Source organism: Prunus dulcis, chromosome 3 (assembly GCF_902201215.1).
Source record: "Prunus dulcis chromosome 3, ALMONDv2, whole genome shotgun sequence".
NCBI classification, from domain to species: Eukaryota; Viridiplantae; Streptophyta; class Magnoliopsida; order Rosales; family Rosaceae; genus Prunus; species Prunus dulcis.
The window spans coordinates 18,503,844-18,524,425 of NC_047652.1; the positions used below are offsets into that span (position 1 = coordinate 18,503,844).

General features: G+C 37.5%; 5 protein-coding genes across 8 annotated transcripts; 3 read left to right on the top strand and 2 right to left on the bottom strand.

Moving 5' to 3' along the window:
- Positions 1 to 491: 491 nt before the first annotated feature.
- On the bottom strand, positions 492 to 4,032 carry LOC117620822. Its single transcript, XM_034351060.1, has 11 exons — positions 3,903 to 4,032; positions 3,135 to 3,268; positions 2,640 to 2,721; positions 2,362 to 2,432; positions 2,138 to 2,239; positions 1,956 to 2,045; positions 1,536 to 1,610; positions 1,401 to 1,433; positions 1,220 to 1,300; positions 993 to 1,052; positions 492 to 906 (listed from the first exon to the last, which is right to left on the bottom strand). Exons 1-11 carry the CDS (start codon positions 3,958 to 3,960, stop codon positions 727 to 729), a joined length of 966 nt encoding a protein of 321 aa, XP_034206951.1. The 5' UTR covers positions 3,961 to 4,032; the 3' UTR covers positions 492 to 726.
- Positions 4,033 to 4,113: 81 nt separating this feature from the next.
- On the top strand, positions 4,114 to 7,317 carry LOC117620819 (putative BPI/LBP family protein At1g04970). The gene is made up of 6 exons (XM_034351056.1): positions 4,114 to 4,604; positions 5,400 to 5,539; positions 5,778 to 6,126; positions 6,256 to 6,504; positions 6,647 to 6,772; positions 6,862 to 7,317. Exons 1-6 carry the CDS (start codon positions 4,143 to 4,145, stop codon positions 7,072 to 7,074), a joined length of 1,539 nt encoding a protein of 512 aa, XP_034206947.1. The 5' UTR covers positions 4,114 to 4,142; the 3' UTR covers positions 7,075 to 7,317.
- A 72-nt stretch (positions 7,318 to 7,389) lies between these two features.
- On the top strand, positions 7,390 to 10,305 carry LOC117620820 (tRNase Z TRZ2, chloroplastic). 2 transcript variants are annotated; one of them, XM_034351059.1, is made up of 8 exons: positions 7,390 to 8,045; positions 8,390 to 8,552; positions 8,626 to 8,696; positions 8,957 to 9,052; positions 9,127 to 9,240; positions 9,567 to 9,635; positions 9,761 to 9,835; positions 10,008 to 10,305. In XM_034351059.1, the coding sequence occupies exons 1-8, from the start codon at positions 7,668 to 7,670 to the stop codon at positions 10,095 to 10,097; spliced, it is 1,056 nt and encodes a 351-aa protein (XP_034206950.1). In that variant the 5' UTR covers positions 7,390 to 7,667; the 3' UTR covers positions 10,098 to 10,305. The 2 variants fall into 2 exon arrangements, with proteins under 2 accessions (XP_034206950.1, XP_034206949.1); XM_034351058.1 differs by having other exon boundaries at positions 9,973 to 10,288.
- Positions 10,306 to 10,657: 352 nt separating this feature from the next.
- On the bottom strand, positions 10,658 to 14,848 carry LOC117622088 (3-oxoacyl-[acyl-carrier-protein] synthase, mitochondrial). 2 transcript variants are annotated; one of them, XM_034352623.1, is made up of 14 exons: positions 14,732 to 14,848; positions 14,397 to 14,626; positions 14,174 to 14,281; positions 14,025 to 14,096; positions 13,799 to 13,885; positions 13,123 to 13,274; positions 12,820 to 12,900; positions 12,688 to 12,721; positions 12,515 to 12,581; positions 12,352 to 12,428; positions 11,943 to 12,003; positions 11,738 to 11,820; positions 11,550 to 11,621; positions 10,658 to 11,217 (listed from the first exon to the last, which is right to left on the bottom strand). In XM_034352623.1, the coding sequence occupies exons 1-14, from the start codon at positions 14,829 to 14,831 to the stop codon at positions 11,053 to 11,055; spliced, it is 1,389 nt and encodes a 462-aa protein (XP_034208514.1). In that variant the 5' UTR covers positions 14,832 to 14,848; the 3' UTR covers positions 10,658 to 11,052. The 2 variants fall into 2 exon arrangements, with proteins under 2 accessions (XP_034208514.1, XP_034208515.1); XM_034352624.1 differs by lacking the exon at positions 12,820 to 12,900.
- Positions 14,849 to 15,884: 1,036 nt separating this feature from the next.
- On the top strand, positions 15,885 to 19,640 carry LOC117622889 (protein-tyrosine-phosphatase IBR5). 2 transcript variants are annotated; one of them, XM_034353686.1, is made up of 6 exons: positions 15,885 to 16,114; positions 16,306 to 16,588; positions 17,443 to 17,542; positions 18,370 to 18,427; positions 18,638 to 18,744; positions 19,084 to 19,640. In XM_034353686.1, exons 2-6 carry the CDS (start codon positions 16,352 to 16,354, stop codon positions 19,401 to 19,403), a joined length of 822 nt encoding a protein of 273 aa, XP_034209577.1. In that variant the 5' UTR covers positions 15,885 to 16,114; positions 16,306 to 16,351; the 3' UTR covers positions 19,404 to 19,640. The 2 variants fall into 2 exon arrangements, with proteins under 2 accessions (XP_034209577.1, XP_034209576.1); XM_034353685.1 differs by having other exon boundaries at positions 15,886 to 16,588.
- The last annotated feature ends 942 nt before the right edge of the window (positions 19,641 to 20,582 follow it).

The window sequence follows — 20,582 nt, forward strand, 5'->3', positions numbered from 1 at the left end:
AATTGTTCAATCATGGGAGTCTATGGACTTATGGGCCTCAGTTTTCTATTTATCTCTCACCAAAAAAAAAATATATAATTGGCTTAAATGTATATACATTTTGACATTGGCTAACGGATACAGACACAAAGATCAAATTGACCAAACTGATAACACGAGAACTAAAGTGGCCGATGAAGTAAAACACAGAGACCATTTTGACATTTAAGCCTATATATTTTGCATATACAGGTTAGCCTAGTTGACCAAGACATGCATGCCGCTGTTGTGCCGGCCCCGTTACACCAAGTTCCATCCCCTTCTCCATACAGTAAAGTAGTTTAGAAAAAAAAAAAAAATTTCTGAAAAAAAAAATATTTCGCCCTATCTCCTATTGCTTGGCCTAAGTTTTCTATCCATGCTTGATGGGTTTTGATCACTTTATGATTTCCCTTTTAAATTTTTTTGTGTGGAATTTGTTGGCAAACCAGAGTTTTTATATATTCCAAACGTCATCACAAAACACAGATTATTTGACTTTATTTTATACATGTATGACAATGAAGTCATCGCAACCACAAATTGCAATCCCTGCACTTTCCTGAGCAGAGAACTTACACACCCATGCTCACAAATGAAATACAAATGAGTCCCAGAAACTACAGCAAGAATCAATATGAAGGGGGTTCATAAAATAAATCACATATGAAGAAAAACAAACCCCGAAAAAAAAAAAAGAAGAAAAAATCACAAATCCGAGCCTGTTATGTCCCGGGTCAAAGCAATCCCAACTGGATATGACCTGTGTATTCTTGTTTTCATTCTTGGAACCTCCCCAGGGAAGTTGTCGGGATCATTCTTTTTCGCGCTTGTCGTTGATTTCTCAGTCACGCTTGGCTCCTTAGTGTCAGCAAGGAATTGTAGGCCCTGAAGTATTGTTGGAAGTTGGAACATGTCACAAGTAAATAAAAACAGCTTATGTGGAAAGCAGAAGAAAATGAGGCTGCAGATACCTTGAGTGATTTATCCTCTAAAGCCATTGTTGAATGCTTTCCTAGCTTAGCAGAGACATTCTGCCAATACACAACTGAGATAACTTAGTAACTGAATGTGGAGAAAGACAATGAGTCCATGACAATGTCGACACAAAGTAAGCTAATCTCATTGACTAACCAGATAGAAATCTCATCTAGCTCATTTAATAGTCAGTTTTCAAATGAACACACAGAGAATATCTGACCTGAAATGGTTTAGCATCCAACCCATCTTTGAAGCCTTCTGCTACTTGGCATAGATACCATAGACCTGAGTTGGTGGCATCCTGTATTATGAAAAAGGGGGCAAATCAGTCATTACAGAAGCATAAAGAAATTAGATAATGCACAAGGTTTTTGAGGTGATGGCATAACCAAAAATATAACCTGTTTGCTCTCAATAAGCTCGACCTTCCCTTCCTGTTTAGCCAATCAACAAATACAACATAAGTAATCCGATAAGCTTAAAGCATGCCAGACTAAAATAAAAGATATACATAAAAGACAGAATTATCAACTCACCAACCCAGCGACCATTTGATGAATTAATTCAACATCAAACCCAATTTGAGAAAGGTTTGATTTCACCTCATTCACCTGTATGCAAATGAAATGGAAAATAAATATCAACATAGATAGTACTTATTAGGATGCCATCAGCATTATATCTCCTTACACTGAATTACTAATTGCTTCCCAGTTCAAATGGCACTAGATGCTGATGCTATGAGAGGAATTTTGTTTGAAAAGATGTACCACAAAAGAGACACTGAATGGAAGGTAAATGAATCTCCTATTTGCCCTAATGATTATGATTCAGCCAAGGAAGAGGAAGTGGAAGTGCAAAACACATCAATCCTATTTCAATAATAAGATCCCCTAATCTTAAGTATACAGCATCTGCTTATTTATGTTAAAGTATGTAAATACATTGTACCATACATCATTTGCAATAAGCTCACTTATTTCCTTCTGCTCCTCCATCTTCCAAGCCAAGTTTTCCAGCTTCTTTGTCAGATGCCTTTTTGTAGACTGAAAAAAAGAGATGGCAGTGTGCCGCAGACCCTTTTAAGGACTATCATCTAGAAAAGACAACCACACAATGGGCGACGAATCTGACTTACAGCCAATGTTTCATGGACATGCTCTAATTGTTTGGACACAGTTGCAACAGCATTTGCCATATTGTGCTTTGTTACATACATTACATCAGATAATGACCAGCCCTGCACAATATCACAAACATTCCCATACATCAGCAATAATACAAATCCTCACAAGTGCAGAACTTAATAGAATGTGTTTGTGTGACCGCAAACTTTCAGAGTTCTGTCATAGGTAGAATTACCTTCCACCACATGTAACAATAGCCCATTGCACCGAGTGCAGCAGCTGGAACTAAATATGAAGCATAATTCCCTGTGCTGACATGAAATGTGTGAGCTCATCTATATGATTAAGATTTGACAAAATCTTGCACATAATAGAAATTAACTCCTGATGTGGAAAAAATATTAACCATATTCCCGAAGGAAATAAATTGGTGGTTTCTGAAGAATTCATACAAACTCTAATTTATAAAACACACAAAACTGATTACTAAGGCCTCTGAGGAAATGTTTATACCACTGGAGGCAGAGTTCTCCTTGAAGATGGTTACAGGGCCAGATAAGGTTAACTCCCTGATTTCTTGAGCCAATTGTTGAATCTGAAGGTAAAGACACATATAATATAAGTATACAAACTGTGCAAAGAGATTGTGTCTACGAGCATAAGATAACTAGGGTAAACAGTTAAAAAAAATAAAATTATAACAGTACCGATAACCTAACCTAGGAACTCCACCTTCCCCTTCACCTTCACCTTCTAAAGAGCTCAAAAATAAAGATAAGCAAAAAGCAGCTTCTCCTTTTTTATACAATAATTTTTTCGCTTCAAATAGATGCCAATACTGATTGAACCATCATATATTAATATAAATACTTTCCAAACTGAAACTAAATTAAACTTGGACCATTTGCCAATTTTTTATGATGACAAAACATCAGTACTCAGTATCCCTCGCAAACTTTGAATCTTTTTAAGCATAAAGACTTAATTGAATTCAAGAAGTTGCAATACCTGAGCTCTGATAATTGCACCATCATATTTCTCTGACAAAATCTCAGCTTCGTTTACGCCCTTCAATAACTCATGAAGCTGTGCAATAAGATCAGATAATCGCCCGCTCCTCAAAACGATAGAACCGGTCAAGCCTAAATTGTGAAAGGGAACAAAAGTATTAAATAGTTAGAGGACAATAGTGATAAATGGAAAGGAGCAAAGAACTAGATACAAACTGTGTTTCATAAACCATAGTACCATACAGTACTTTTGCAATGCCAATGACAAAAAGTACTTCAATGCTTTTTCTGTTTCTTTGTTGTTGACTCTTATTATATACCTATTTTTCCTTTCCTTCCTATTAAAATTTCTCATTATTAAAAAAAAAAAAAAAAAAAAAAGGAATTATACTTTCGAAGCACTAGGATCATTCCTTATGAAATGAACAAGAACCCACTTAGTAATTAACAACCCCAGAAGAATAAGAAAAATGGCTAAACTCCAAATCTGTGTCCAACAGCCACAGCCGCCGAAAGACAAGCTGCTCTGAATTATCATTCAGTTAACAAACTGAATTGCTATTTGTACAATCAACACGCCTAGGCAGCTACAAAAACCCAAAGTAAGAATATAAGGTTCATATGCTAAGATAACCCAGTTGCTATTTTCATTGAAATTTCAAGAATTTAAATCAGACTGGAAAATAAAGTGAGCAAAGATGATGATAAGAGGTAACAAAAGGGTAAAGAGGAACCAAGAAATATATTAAGTTTTTAGAAACCTCACCTGCTCCAACGAGGACAAGCACCTTGGAGGTTGAAACCCCAGCAGCCTGTAATGCCATTTTTCTTGGCCTCCTTTCTTCCCCAGAAAGATCCAATTTTTCACTCAACGACAGCTTAAAACTTACTGACCAACCAAGGAAAATATATAGAAGTTTGGGGGTTTTCTCGACATTTCCACCAAGAGTTTTGTCTAAGTTAGTTAAAGCCGTGCGCTTTTTCCATCTTCTCCTTGTGCCATGGGATGGCCAAAGTCATTCATCTTTTTTTCTCTTGCCCAGAGACCTCAATGGCACCACCAACCATTGTCTTGCTTATCATAGTTTCATTCTTCATTTCAACGCAGACCCATCTCCAAGTCCAAGCCACAGACGACGCCTTCACATCCATAGTCATATCCCAAAAGGGTCTTGATTTTCTCAAGGACTTGCTCATAACCAAGGCTGTTTCTTCCATAATCCCACTGCAACTGCCCCAAATTTCGAAATCCACGAGGATCCCATTTCTGGGGAATGTTAATATGGTGCTCTCCAACATCACAATCTACGGAATCGATGTTGGTTCCTCGTATTTCAAGCTGGGAGATGATGGAATTGCCATTATTGCTTCAGGGACCACATGCAATCTGAGCATGAGTTGGTATTATTCCTATAGTACCTGGATTGCACCTGTAGTTGTTTCAGATGAAGGTCGTGCCTCTATTCAGGTATTTCTTTGATTGATTATGGGCTCATTTTACGCTGTTTCTTTTCTTCATTTTTTGGGGGGTTTAATTTCTGCAAATCAATAGGTGAAAAATGAACTTTAAGATAGTTTTTGATATATGCAATTGGGTTTTAGATGATAAGGATGCTTATATGAAAATTAAGTTGCCTTATTGTGCGGCATGCTCGAATGGAGTTAGTGGTAGTAGATAAGAACATAGTTGCCTGCGTATGATTGCACTTGGTGGTATTATTGTTGTATAGCTTGTGCATCCCCAATTTCACATAAAGGTAGTGCTTTTGTTTACATAATAAGTTCGAGTATGAGAGTGACCCGTTCAGGGTGGCTAGTGAGAGAGTGATCCTTGAATTTTATAGATGTGATTGCTTTACTTTATTTTTCTTGTTATTTTGTTTCTTAAAATGTATTGGACTTTGAGAAAGATATGTTTTTGTGTGTGTACACATGTTTATTGATCTGATATCATCCAACTTTTATTTATCAAGACTGAATTTCATCCAAATAATGTTGGCTTTTGGGAAGGAACTGGGTTGCTTTATTATTTATGTTTGGCATCACGGATATCATTAGTATAATAGTTACTGGATTTTATAGATATAGCTATGACATGGAAATTTGCTCGCTTTTTTGATCATTTTAACGAATTTGGGTTTCTCTTTGGAAATTGAAGTACATGCGCTTTGCATATCGTTGAACCTTATCCGTTTCAAGAGTGTTTCTGTTCATTTCGTGTCCATTAACAAAGGAAGTTTGATGAGTGCTGCTTCTGCTTAAGGTTGAAGGCTTGGAAGTTGGACTCACATTAGGCTTGGGGATACAAGATGGAACTTTAAAGCTTACCCTCAAGGATTGTGGTTGTTACGTTAAAGATATTTCCATAAAACTGGATGGAGGAGCCTCTTGGCTTTATCAAGGGTATGCAAATTTTCTATTGGCTGTGGAGAAGTGTTTGCACTTGTAATTGCTGTTCCCCTTCTGTATTTGCGTCAGGTTTTTATTATATATATCTAGAAGCTAGCAGTTTATATCTTGTATCTCTCTCTCTCTCTCTCTCTCTCTCCCCCCGCATGACTTATGCACCTTTCAGTCGAAGAGAAGGATCAGCATTTTGATTTTCCTTCTGTGAATAATCCATTTCCTTTTCTTCCTTTAGGATGATTAATGCATTTGAAGAGCAAATAGGATCTGCAGTGGAAACTTCTGTCACCAAGAAACTCAAAGATGGGATTGTAAAGCTTGATTCACTTCTGCAAGCTCTTCCAAAGGAGATGCCATTGGATGATAATACTTCTTTGAATGTCACTTTTGTGAATGACCCAGTATTGAGTAATTCTTCCATAGGGTTTGAGGTTAATGGTTTATTTGCAAGAAGAAATGCCTCAGTCTCTAAGTACCGCAATAAGGATTCACAAGCATTAGTTTCCTGCTCAGATTCATCTAAAATGCTTGGAATTTCACTGGATGAGGCTGTGTTCAACTCTGTAGGAGATGCATATTTTAATGTAAGTCTGGGAAATATTCGTGGAGTTTCTTAGAATTGCTTCTCTAAAGTATTTATCATTGCATAATATCCTTCTTGCCTGCATGATGTTTTATTACTATTAATAAAGACAGTGTCTATCTTTGGGCAGGCAGAATTTATGCAATGGATTGTGGATAAAATACCAGATCAGTCTTTTTTGAACACTGCTGGATGGAGATTTATTGTTCCCCAACTATACAAGAAATATCCAAACCATGATATGGACTTGAATGTTTCCTTATCTTCTCCTCCAGTCGTGAGGATCTCAGAGCATAATATTGATGCTACCATATACGCAGACCTGATCATTGATGTATTGGAAGAAAACAGAGTAATACCAGTGGCTTGCATCTCATTGGTAAGTTTATCGATGGAAGATTTGAATAGTTATGTCATGTGATAATCTTTACTTTTCGCTCGGAATAATTTGTGTTATTTATGATGATAATCATGTTTGTCATCTTACAACAAATAATAAGAAATATTTTATGTTCTTTCAGGTCATTAGTGCATCAGGTTCAGTTAAAATCTCAGGAAATAACCTTGCTGGTAGCATAAAATTGAATGACTTTTCAATGTCATTGAAGTGGAGCAATATTGGCAATCTTCGCTTGTATCTAATTCAGGTACTCTTGCTTTATAAAAGCTTCCTCAAACTAAAATTTAGGTCCTGCATTAATTTTAAACTAAACGCTTGATATGTCTTACATTGCAGCCAGTGATGTGGACAATTATTCAGACTGTTTTCTTGCCATATGTGAACTCACACCTCGGAAAGGGATTCCCCTTACCAATCATTCACGGCTTCACTCTTCAAAACGCCGAACTAGTCTGCTCAAGTTCAAGAATTATTGTCTGCAGCGATGTAATTTATAGCACGGCATCACGCTTACAGAATCTTAATTGGCTTCTGCACAGCTTTGTCTAAGTACATACATAAAACATGGCTTTGTCTTTGCTTATGAGGGTTCAAAGCATCAACTTTCCCTCTTTGTACCATAAAGTTCAATGTTCATATGTAAAGTTCAGATGCAAGAACAACCCTTCTGCTAGTTGAATTGTGAGAAATTGTTATCTAACTTCTTGAACGATGAAACAACACCTATGTACATATTGTAGTTAAATGTCCATTCCCCTCTATGCAATTTCACTGCTAATTTATTGCAAATTACTTGCTCTGTTTTATAATTAATAGGGTTTGTTTCACCTTTCATTTGATTCAAAGCCTAAACAAAGGTCTCCTTTTCCCAGTTTACTGCCGTCAAAACGTATCGTTTTATAATCCTTGATTGCAAACTGTAAACCCGCCACAGAACAGCCAAAACGCAGCGTTCAGCGTCTTCTCCCTCCTAAATTAGATAAGTTCCCCCAAAATATCTGTACTTTTACTCGGACCAACAAAATCCACTCTCGCTGGGAGAAAAACCTCTCTAAAGTCCTCTCTCTCAGTCTCTCTTGTTCTCTTCTCTCCTTCGTTTGCTATCTTATGCGCTACTCTCTCAACTCAAATCCACAATAAATATGCAAATATTTCTGACAATTTCACCCTCCAAAGCCCCTCTAATTTTCCCATTCCACCCACCCATTTCAAAGACGCCAAAAACCCAGAGAACTTCACTGAAAACTCTTTCCAAACCTGTAAATTCTCTTAAAGGGTCACCTCTTTTACCGGCATTCGGCCGAGCAATCGAGGATGACGAGTACCGGCTAGCCCGGTCACAGGTTCTCCGGAAAGGTGTGGACTTGGAAGGCTATTCCATTGAGGGTCTTTCAATTGGTGGCCATGAGACTTGCATTATCATCCCAGAGTTCAAGTGCGCTTTCGACATCGGCAGGTGCCCCTCCAGGGCCATTCATCAGAACTTTGTTTTCATCACTCATGCTCATCTTGATCATATTGTGAGCTCCTCTTGCTCTCCTCTGTTGGGTACCCATAATTGGTTTGCGTCATTATGTCCACAGTTGCCATTGTTTATAGCTTTTTAGCTTCGATCAAGTTTATAAGTCAATAATTGTGAAAATACTGTATCATTGAGCATTGGCGTTCTTTAATTTTTTTTTTTAAAGTTTGAAATTTGCTATTTTAAGTTGTCTAAGTTATAAGGTTTGTGTAAAAGCAGTTTTGGTGTGATGACTAGCTGTGTCCAAAATTGCTTGAATTTAATTTTCTCACACTCTGAGCTATTTACTTCATTTGGAAGTTAAAATGTTAGTATGTGCTTAAACTGTTTTTATTGGTTCAGGGTGGGCTGCCAATGTATGTAGCCAGCCGTGGTTTGTACAACTTAAAACCTCCAACAGTATTTGTGCCTCCTTGTATCAAAGAGGATGTGGAGAAGCTAATAGACATTCACCAGACCATGGGCCACGTGGAATTGAACCTTGATTTGGTTGCATTGGATGTGGGTATGTAGTGCTGGTTTAGTGGGCTTATTTATATCTCTTCATGCCAGAAATGATGTTGCAATTTTGGATTCAGGTGAGACATATGAAATGCGGAATAACCTTGTTGTCCGGCCATTTAGGACTGATCATGCTATACCCAGCCAGGTAGGCCATTTAGGATTCGTTATTTGCATTCTGCCTGATTTTGAAATTTGATTATAGTTTTTAGAGATGCCATAGAAATCATTAGTGATTGTAAAATTCTACTCCCATAATGGCTTTAAAATTCTACATAATGCCTTTGTTCCCCTTAGCTGATGTGGCAAGTCTTGGGAGCATATCCCCACTGGCCTGTTTGTTATTGTTGTTGCTTGCTAATGTATGATGATCTAGTAGCATTCCTCTACTTCTCTTTTTCTTTTCAGGGTTATGTTATTTACTCAGTTAGAAAAAAGCTGAAGAAACAGTACATGCATCTAAAAGGGAAACAGATTGAGAAATTGAAGAAGTCTGGTGTGGAGGTTTGTATTAGCTGCAGAATAGTTTTTTTTTCATCTTCAATGAGCTGATATTGATTTTGAACTTTCCTTTTTAGATTACAGATGTTATATTGTCACCAGAGGTGGCCTTCACAGGGGATACAACATCAGACTATATGCTGGATCCACGCAATGCTGATGCCTTGAGGGCAAAGGTTCTTATAACTGAGGTGTGTAGAAAAATTATCCTTTTAGGAGTGCTGTTTGTTAGATTGGAAGATAGAAATATAGTCATACACTTGCAGTAGGGTGTAAACACTGCATATAGTTCCTCAACATTAAACACTCCATTAAGTTGTCGTTCTAAGTAGCTGTTTTTTTTATGTCTTACATTCAGATATTTTGTCGCAAATTCTATGTCTAAATGGCATTTGTCTAGGCATTGAAAAAGCTCAGCATTGTGGTAGAGTGATATGTTCAAAATGTTTTAATGGTCTTTATTGAGTGTTGCATAATTTGGTGAAAAATCAGCTCTGATGGGTGAGATCTTTGACAGGCAACTTTTCTGGATGAAGGGTGCAGCATTGAGCATGCACGACAACATGGTCATACTCATATAGACGAGGCATGTGAAAATTTGGTTTTAAAAATTGTTTCTGACTTTTAGATAGTTCTCTCTTCATTAACTAATGACAATATTGCATCTTACATAAACTGTGATTTTAAATTTAATCTGTGTTACAAATGCAGATCATTGAAAACGCCCAATGGATTAGAAATAAGTCAGTTCTGTTGACCCATTTCTCCTCCCGCTACCATTTAGAGGTATTACTTATCTGAACCAAGCCTTGTCTTTGTTTCTGATACTAACATCTAATAATCCTGTGGTAGCTTATGTCGTGTTGTTGCATAAGAATATCATTGAGGAAATCGTATGTCCATTGATCATCTGTTTGTTTCAGAAATTAGTCAATGAACGGTTCTCCTTCAATTGCAGGACATTCGTCAAGCTGTATCAAAGTTGCAGTCTAAGCTCTCGGCAAAAGTGGTGCCTCTTACAGAGGGTTTCAAATCTATGCACGCTTAGATTCATAAAGTTTTGGGCTCATTTTGTCCAGCATTAGCATATGTAATATGTATAGAGATAGAGCAAGAGAGAGATAGAGATGTAATCAATTTTCAGTAGATCAATTGTAGGCTGTTTGAGTTAGCATTGGTAGGCTGTGGTGGTGGTGGAATATAACAATGATATTATCAATACAACATGGATTAACGTAATTCTAGACATTAGGTCATTCTAAGAGCCTCATATTTTCCTGAGATCAGGACTGCCAACTCAGTGTCCTAGTATGTTCTTACAATATATGATATTTCGAAAATTGAAATCTTTGAGTTTAAGAGGAGTTTGCAGTTGCATTATTTTCATGAAAAAGGGCTCACTGGTCTTACAAGATTCCTGGTTCCATTGGTAAGAAAAGTATCGATGGCATTTATCAAACCACACACGAACTAACTCTTGGTCTAGTGATACTTTTATCTAATGTTGGAAGAAGTTCCGAGTTCGAATCTTCCGAGTTCGAATCCCCGCACTCCATTGATTAATGTATATATATATATATATATATATATTAATATTAATACACAAAATTACATTATCAGTACAACAATATATTCATTTCGACTTATTTCACTTTGGGCCAACAACGGTTCATTGGCCTGTCTCTTGAAACCTAAGTCATGAGCCTCAAAGCTAGTTCTGTTAGTGAGGAAAAGTTGTCAAGAAAACCTACGTAATCTCCTGTCAAGCTAACCGTGATTACAGTTGAAATGCAGCTGAAATGTTGGGCTAGCCTACTACCACTAATCTCATCTATAATAAATTTCAAAATTATGGAAAGAAAATTGCATTTATGGCCATGACACTTGGATATCCCATCAGCTCCATTTCTAGAAGATGTTTGGATATTGCAGATCTTTTTGCATTCAGAGAATGATGCCCGTGGTATACATTCTGGACGAGAAGATATCACCAACCCCATTTGTCAAGGAGCAGATGTAAACAGCAGGGATGCATTTGTTCCTCCAAAGCCAAAAGAGTTCGACAAAGCTGCTCTTATTGGCATTTCCTTTGAAGCCGTCAAAGGCATGAAAGCATCATTAAACACCGGATCTGGTTTTGAGAGATTCAGTGTTAGTGGTGCAATTCCCTGCAATCAAACAGGAAAGCAACAAATCAAAAAGAAAGGTCACTGTCACTGATGCAGACAATTTTTCAGTAACACAAATCCACTAATTTGTTCACATGATGCAATAACAGAAGTCCACAAACAGTTGATATGTTTACTACAATCCAAGTGAGAAACAGGTCCTGTAGTTTTGTCTCGTTTATTTAAATCCTCCTATTGGTTCTGAATGTTAGCACAACTGGGCAAGGTTCGGTACATGACTTTGCCATGAACCTTCAAAACTATATATTATCAGTCAGCTATATTTTCTGTGGATATTTGTTTCCATCTCAATCATCAAAGCAACAACTTACATGGTGTATGGCCAAAACAGAAAATATTGCTTCAACAGCTCCAGCTGCACCAAGGAGATGACCAATAGCTCCCTGAAATTTTATAAGCGAAGAAAACAAGAATACAACACCACTTAGATACAAGCTACAGCTTCTTAATATTGAGCTTCACAAGTTACGTTTTTTACATCAGAAATACTTAAATTTACCTTGGTGGAGGACAAGGCTAAAGCACCTGATGTCGCATGGTCAGAGAAAATATGTTTGATGGCATTGGCTTCTATTGCATCACCTGAATAGTACATAAAAACAAGATAAGCCACAACTATACTAGTTTCAGCACATACTGGCATTCTAAAGCTACCAGCTGAAAACATTAAAGCGTAGCAACTTCTAAAGGTCCAAATCACTTACCCAAAGGTGTTGAGGTGGCATGGGCATTTACATAATCCACTTGTTTTGGATGAATACCTGACTGCAAGTCAAGGGCAGGTGCATTACTATAAATCCCAATTATCTCCGCATGTATATTGACAACACAAAATTAACTACATCAGGAAGAATTTGTTCAGGGCACCTATTAGATCACACCATAAACAAGGACCTTTCTAGGTATGTAGTTAGGGCAATCATTACGATCTTATATCTACCAAATTAGTATTTTTCTATGCGAGGCAATTATTATGCAAGTCAACTACACACACATCATGATTTTTCATCCACGATTCCCATTTGGGAGGGGGGTGTAGGGGGCAACAGGCATCCTTGGATGTCACTCAGATAAGCAAAATGATTTTAAGAACGTGCATACATGCCCATTTACCTGTTTAAAGGCACTCGTCATGGCCAGAATGGCACCTCTTCCATCAGCATGTGGTTGAGTAATGTGATGTGCATCTCCTGTACAGAGTCAATAACTTCAAAAATTAATATGTTAGCAGAGCATTATCAAACAGATACAATTTATTGTGTTTATGGTAAACTACCTGACATTCCATAACCACGAATTTCTGCATAAATTTTTGCTCCTCTATTCTTTGCATGCTCAAGCTCCTTCATTGGAAAAATATTAACACAAAAGCAAATACACCATTAAGAAATGGAAATACAAGAGAAGCCCTTAGAGAATTATATTTTCAAGAATTGATGTCTCAACTACCTCCAAGACCAAGATGCCAGAACCTTCACCTATCCTGGGTTCAAAGTAAAGATTAGATAACAGGAAGCATCAAAAAACAAAATAGCAACAAGCAACCTATGTAAAGAAACCTTTCCAAGAGTATGTACTTACACAAACCCATCTCGACCACAGTCAAAAGGTCGTGATGATTCTTGAGGGGAAGAGTTGTATTTTGTAGTTAAAGCCCTTGACCTAGAAATTGAGAAGAGAAAGTACGCCGCCTTAAAAAGTAAGGTTAACTTTTGTACGCAGAGCCAACTATGCTACGAGTCAATGTATGTTGTGAACTCAGTATGAGCAGTAAAAGAAACTGTGCAACAGCTACCAAACGAAATGAGAAACAAAGAAGGTCTGTGCACTTATGCAGTACATGGCTCAGTCAGATAAAGGGTTATAATGTATGGCACAATATACCTGCAAAATCCTGCTATTGATAAAGCATCAATGCTAGACTCTGTGCCTCCAGCCACCATAACATCTGAATCTCCAAATTGAATCATCCTTGTCGCATCACCCAAAGAATGTGCACCAGTAGCACAAGCCGTCACTGCAGCATGGTTTGGTCCCTATGTTCAAAATAACACCAGATATATGTTTTATTATAGGAAAATCAGTCTGCATGATCTTCAAACTACAGAGGGACATTTTGGTTTGAAAAATTGAAATTAAAATTTAAGACTCATGGCTTAACGAGTTCCAGCCAGTTGTAGTTCTTGCCAGTCTTGCCAACTCATCACTCTAATGGTTTAACGGATAGGTGTCAACTTCAAACTATAAAAATAAAATTTTTATAAAAAAATGACAGCTAATGACCAGCAACTCAATCCAAGAGGGCATTTTTATTTTTATTTTTTGAATAAATATATCAGAATTAAGTGATCTTCCCACCAAACTCAACAAGCTGATATGTAGAAATCAATTGGCCAATGAAATCAGAAGCATCTAGAGGACAAGGCACCATCTGAATCCTGATCAGAGCCTGTGTTGTCCATATGGTGATGGAGTTGCATGCCTAGCCAGCCCTTTGTCCACATAATACCCATAACATACAGAACAAAATGTATCTCAGTTTTGCAAGTTGTTTACGCACCTGGAATCCATACTTCATGCTGACATGACCAGATGCCATGTTGATTAATATCCGGGGGATGAAAAAAGGACTAAGCCGACGAAGACGCTGGTTATACAAACACAAATAGCAAAACAAGTTAATTTTTTCTGCAATTTCCCAGGCCATTGCATAGATATTGGGGGAAATCGAAATGCAAAAACCAAAATCTGTTCATACCATTTACAGGGTAGTTAAAAGAACCAACCTTCTCACAAATCAGTTGTGCAGCATCCAATATGTCACTGATGCTTCCAGTTCCCCCACCAACTGAGACACCCTGCCATTCATAAGTTAAAATATGCCCACATTTTTCTTTCATTCCAAATTTACCCACTTAATAATATTAACAATTACCGTTCTTTCCTTTTGATCAGGGTCGGTGGGCATCCAATTAGCATCCTTAAGTGCTTCTTCAGCAGCACATAGAGCATACCCAATAAACCTGGCCATTGAACGATGCTCCTGACATAAAATAAACGTACATAAATACATTTTACACAAAAACATTAAATTATTGATACTTGATACTGAAAAATAGCATGGTTAAGCATCAGGAAGTTCCAAATTAAATTAATACCTTAAAATTGAACCACAAGTCCTCGTTGAATTCACCTGGGTTGGTTCCACAGGGCACAATTGCCGCGACTTTGGAGGTGAGCTGGTCGTAAGTGTACGTTTGGGTCTCTGTATCAAAGCCATTCATCTTGAGATCTTGAGGGGTCAATGCCCTTATGCCACAATCACCCTCTATCAGTCTCTTCCACGTAGTCTCCACTCCACACCCCAATGGAGTTACCATGCCCAACCCTGCAAAACCAAAGATTATACACACGCAGAGAGAAAGTTGCAGTAATTTGAGAGAGAGAGAGAGAGAGAGAGAGAGAGAGAGAGAGAGAGAGAGAGAGAGAGTACCAGTGACGACGACTCTGCGAGAACGAACAGGTGGAGGGGGGTCAAAAAAGGAAGAGGACATGCGACGAGTGAAGAGTTTGCGCCAAGCAGGAGCAGCCATAGCTTTCAAAGCGCCAAACAATGGTTATGGCTTTGGGTTCGGCTCTTTTCAACGTAACTTTATTTCGTTGAGATATCTTCCTGGGCTTGCCTGGATTGACTCGTCTATTGATTTGCTGAAAGCCTCAACCCAATGGAATTTGGGTTTACTTTGGCCCTTACCATCATGCGCATGCAACCCATGAAATGTTTCCTTTTTTATTTTTTATTTTTGATGAAAAAAATGTTTCCTTTAGTTATTCTTGATACTTGATCTAATAATATTTCTTGACTTGCAGTGTCTTTATAGTTGTAAAGTATTTATTCATATATTCACACAATCCATTAAATTGTTTTTTTATGGTATAATGGCATCATCTTATCAATATATTGACTATAATTTCAACAATAAAGATATTTTTATGTATTTACGATAAGAGTTGAACTCTTGTCCGTCTCATTTTAAAATGTGAAATACAATGCAAGAAAAAAAATCGAAACATAATGCAATTCAAGTGTTTCATTAACAACTACTAGAAACGTAGCAGTACAAAGGAAAATTGGTGTATAGAATTGATGTCACTTTGATTCTGAAAGATACTACAAATATTTTATCACATTCTCTTTTAGGTATAGTGAAGTTTGACCAAGTGTAAAGGGTCAATTTTGTCAATGCAATGCATAACGTCAAGCTTGAGCAAAAACTATGCTGTTGACCATGACCATGCTATTGATCCATAGTGAACAGTACAATCCAGATGGTATGATGTGATTGGGGAGGAGGTAAATGGGCCCCAAAAACAATAGGTGGTCCAAATGAACACCATGATTGGGTACTAATGGGTGGGGCTTGGGGAAAAGCCCTCCAGTGGATGATGATCATCAAAAGAAAAGGAAATCTGGGCTTTTCTGTACTCTTATCACACGGCCTTCAACAACAAGAAGGAGAATCTCAAAGCAGCAAAACAAAAGCAAGTGAAACAATTCAGACCCAAAAAAAAAAAAAAAAAAAAGAAAGAAGTTAACCAACAAACATAGAAAACCCCCAAAATTTCTCGTCTGTTCTAATTTCTATCCATTTAAGACTTCCACGTCTTCTGTGAATAGGGAATGAAATAAAATATTCAACAAATATATATAAAGACACTGCCCTGATCTCATAGCTTTTCCTGTCTTTCTTCTTTCTCCTGCTGCTGTATCACACCGTTATTAGGACAGCGTTTGTCAGTGAGAGAAGCACAAAGCCAAAACGCGAATCCGAGAACTCAAAACTCATCGTCTATCTGATAAAAAAGAGGCTTCCTTGTAACGCCCTCTACTTCTTCACTCTCTGTCTCTAGCTCTCTTTATAAATCTCTCTTTTTCGTTTTAACCACTTCAGGCTTTATCAAAGTTGAAAGCTTTAACGACCCACTTTGATTTTTTGGCACGTTCTCTTACAATCCGCATCGATTTCTCTATTTATTGATCTGGGTTTTTGGTGTTCTGTGATTTAGAAGTCTTTTTCACATCTGGGTCGGTGTCTAATCGCTGCCTTAGGCTATGAGGAAGAGGGAGAGGGAGAATCCATGTGGGGTTTGTGGCCACTATCACAAATACGAAGAAGGAGAGGTCTGTGGGGTTTGTGGCCATCGAATGCCGGATTTATCTGACAAAACTTCGATCACAGTGAGTGCCTTTCCTTCTGCGATCGTGCCAGAGTTTCTCTATTTGGGTAGCTACGATAACGCTTCGCGCTCTGAGCTTCTCAAGACTCAGGGAATCTCTCGTGTTCTAAACGTAAGACTTTTCACCTTAGTTTTTTTTATGCCTGATAATAAAATTGTAAATACAAGAACGAGTTTTGGGTTTGGTTCTTGCTGTTTTGGAAGAGTCAGTTTAATTTAAAGGTTCGATTTTTTTCATTGGCATTCGTTTTCGTGTGTTGATTGTGCTAATTGGACGGGTATGCAGAGTATTATTGAGTACCGTCAAATGGATAACAGTATTGAGTGTTTGATACGTGCTTTGTCTCTACTTAATCCATTTTTTATGGATAAGAGATACTAAAGCTGTGAATGTTATCTGCGCTAGTGGCTTGATCTCAACCTGCAGGGAACTTGCAGAATGAGGAAGTGTGCAGAGAATTCAATGAGATAGCTACGGAAGCATCTATGTTTTGTTAAATGTAGTGGTTGAGATCAAAAGTTAGGGTGTCTATAAGCTTAAAGTAGTTGAGTTGATGTTGATATTCATGAGTACAACATGAAGAAGTAAATAGTAGCATCAATACATAAAGTTCATCCTAGATTGTGGAAGATTCGTTTTGTTCTCAAGGAGCTATAAGGACAATAGGAAGGCTAAGGAAGGTGTATAAAGGCTGTGTTTGGAGTTATGAGTATATATGGACCTGGATAAAGAATGAGTGGTTTACTTCTTGACCTGAATTTATTGGAATATGGTCATTGAGTTGTTTTTGATGATTTGTATTTTGAGAATTAACATGTGATTTTAGTGTGGAAACATTCATATACATACATACATGCATATATATGTACACATCTCAGCTTTTTTTTGTGTGCTTAAAATAGTTAGTCTCCAGCAATTAAATGCTTGACATTCTTGTGTAATGTTTTTTCTCACTCTATATGCAGACGGTTCCAGCTTGTCAAAATCTTTACAAGAACTCTTTCACTTATCACTACCTCCAAGATGACAAAATTTTGCAATTTGAGGATGCAAATCAATTTTTAGGTATGTACTCCTTTTTTGGGTCGCATATGTGGTTAATGTATGCCAGTTCTGTATATGGTTTTGATGCAAATCAATTTGGCTCATAATATGTTTAAATAACAGGGATTTTCTAATTGGAAATTGTTTTAGTGATAGTTGGGACATACCTTTTACTTCCTTCACTGACATCCACACATTTAAATTTTTTTCCTGTTGCTTTCTATTTAGCTGGGTACATTTTCAGCTTATTGGTTTATAGGTTTTCTATAGATTCTCCGTCATAAAAAAACTCCTGATATAGGATAGATTAAAGTATTTCCGGAGCCATTGAAACTTGTTAACAGAAACATTGGAAAAATTCGATCTTGAGGGGTTCTTTAATGTGGGATACTTCATAGCTAAACAGATTGAATCAAGTAAAGATTATAGGCAGAAACGTTTTTAACTGTTCCTGAGCTTTTAAGCAAGCCTTTTACTTGGCCCTGTTTTGCTTATTATGATAACAATGAATGCTTTCTTGATTCACACTACCTAATTGTCCCCTTATTTGAATTCTTACTTTATTTGACGAAATATGTGGACTATGCTGTCACATTGTGGTACCATCCACTGGGTTCAGCATGCTTGCAACACAAAAACGTTATATAGATTTACCTGTCAACTACCCCAATATCCATTCTCAAGTTATCTTTTCTTGTTATAACCTTTGGGCTAAGGGCTGCAAATCAAGTTTGAAACAATAAAGCTAATGGAAAGTTGGAACAATGAGACGGACCTTATTATAGCAGTTCACATTTGAATTCTATTGCTTAAATTTCCTACTGAATGGAGCGTGCTTGATTTTGCAGAGCAGTGTGAAAGGGACAAAGCTCGTGTTTTAGTGCACTGCATGTCAGGGAAAAATAGGTGAACTACTGAAAATCATGCTTTAAAAAAACATCTTTTTAGTTACTTTCTGGGTACATTCCTAAAGTGCGCACTGAGTTGCACACACAACTCTAGAGTGCAGTTAATATGTCGCTTAGCTACCACCAGCCTATTGGTTTTTACTAAATCCTTAATCATAGGAAATGCTTTTTCTCGTTTATTTCATGAGATTTATGTTCTTTCTAACAGGTCGCCGGCTATTGTAATAGCTTATTTGATGAAATCCAGAGGATGGAGACTTGCCCAGTGTTACCAGTGGGTGAAAGAACGGAGACCATCTGTTGAATTAAGTGAAGGTATGCAATGAAGATCTGTCTCAGCATTTCTTAAAAGGAGCATTCAATTGAACAATAACTTTAGATATTGGAACACAAGCCAGAACATTTGATTTTGGAAACTAGCCTGCTTGCATAGGTTGATAAATGCTGATATTGTTGACTACACTGGAATGAAATTTGTTTATTTGGTTGGGTGGGTAGATACTATTGCACTTTGTTTTTCCCTCTTTCATTTTGATGAGGGACCTCTGCAGGAAACTTAGAACATGTCCATACTTCAAACAAAGCGAACATTGTTGTACACTTAGTTTTGAACAATTTTACATCTCTGACTTTCATTTGTGTTTATGGATGCAGCTTACTACCGGCAACTGCAGGAGTATGAGGAGAAGATCTTTGGATCAGCTGGTAGTGGCAACCCAACTTTGCCAGCCTTCCCACCGGTAGTAGCTGCACCTTCGTTCAGCTTTGGATTCCCAAGAGTTAATGATTCAATTCCTATCCCTGCATTTAACCATGTTGGCACGACCTCCATTTTTTCCCGGCCTGCCCTAGATATTCCTCCGCTGGAGTTTACATTTGGAGCCAGCCAGGCTCGAAATGATATCTCCGGGAGTACTTTTGGTGCGAGTCCACCAAATTCAAACACAAGTGATATTTCAATGGATAGTTCTTGAATTTCCTGTTTTTGAAAACCCCTTTTGCGGATCAACTGTGGAGCAAAGTATCCTGCCTGACTCCGATGAGTTTTATTAATATCTGGATGTAAATTGGGAGTGACCGCTCATACTACAGTATATAAGATTTGACAGGGTGATAAGGATGGATGTCTTTCTTTTCTCTAGTTTCAGTTCTTTAAGCGGAACTATTTTTTTCATTCACGCATGGCCTAATACAAAGTTATCTTCACTACCTCTACTCTTGTAAATTTTGTCTGCTTAATTTTGATGTTATTGCCAACGTCCATGAGACCTCTGACCCAAGCTTAATAGGATTTGCATTTCCAAAACTCAGCTCTGGTTGCACTTATTGCAACCTTTCCAATCCGTCCCTTCTCTATGTTCCGTAGAAGTATTATGATGAAGGATAAAAAGCATTGGTAAAAGTGGGTGATTGGTCGGTGTGATACTATTAAATGGTGGCTGTATTTCTCTAAAGTTGCTCATTGATTGCATGGAAAATATACAGGAGCAGATTTACTGTTATTGAGGTCTTTAGGAGGTCATCCAAGGCCCAAGAAGCTCCTGTCACTGAGGTTTGTTGCATTTTCACTCCCTAATTGGATAAATATAAGAGATGGAGCATGCAAAAGGCTTCCTTGACTGGCTGGTCTTTGAGTTTGTGCTAGTAATAGGAAGCGGTGGATGGTGGCAATTCTTCATCAAAATAAAAGTCGCCTCCTTGTATAAGAGAAAAGAGGGGTTAACTTGCAGGGAGAGTCTGAATATAAAAACACCAATTGTTATTTACAATGGTTTACCTGACATCTTCCTGTGCCAATCACTAACAAGTGGCCTGTTCCTGCTATATTGATTCCAGGAGGATCCCTGCACCAAAAATATGATGCATTCAGTATAAAGTGAACTGAATCACCTTTCTTGTGAATGATATAGGATTCTCACTTTAGGGCCCGTTTGATAACCATTCCAATTATAGTTTTTATTTTTTATTTTTTGTGCTAGAGTATAGAGGAAAAAGAGGGAGGATAGAAGTGAGAATGAGAGTGAAGATGAGATTGAGAGGGAAGATGAGAGGAAAGGATGGAAAAGAGGGGTAACAAAAGTGAAAATAAAATAAAAATTGAAATCTATTTCAAATTGTTTTCACTTTCAAGATTTTGTTTTCACTTTTGTTAC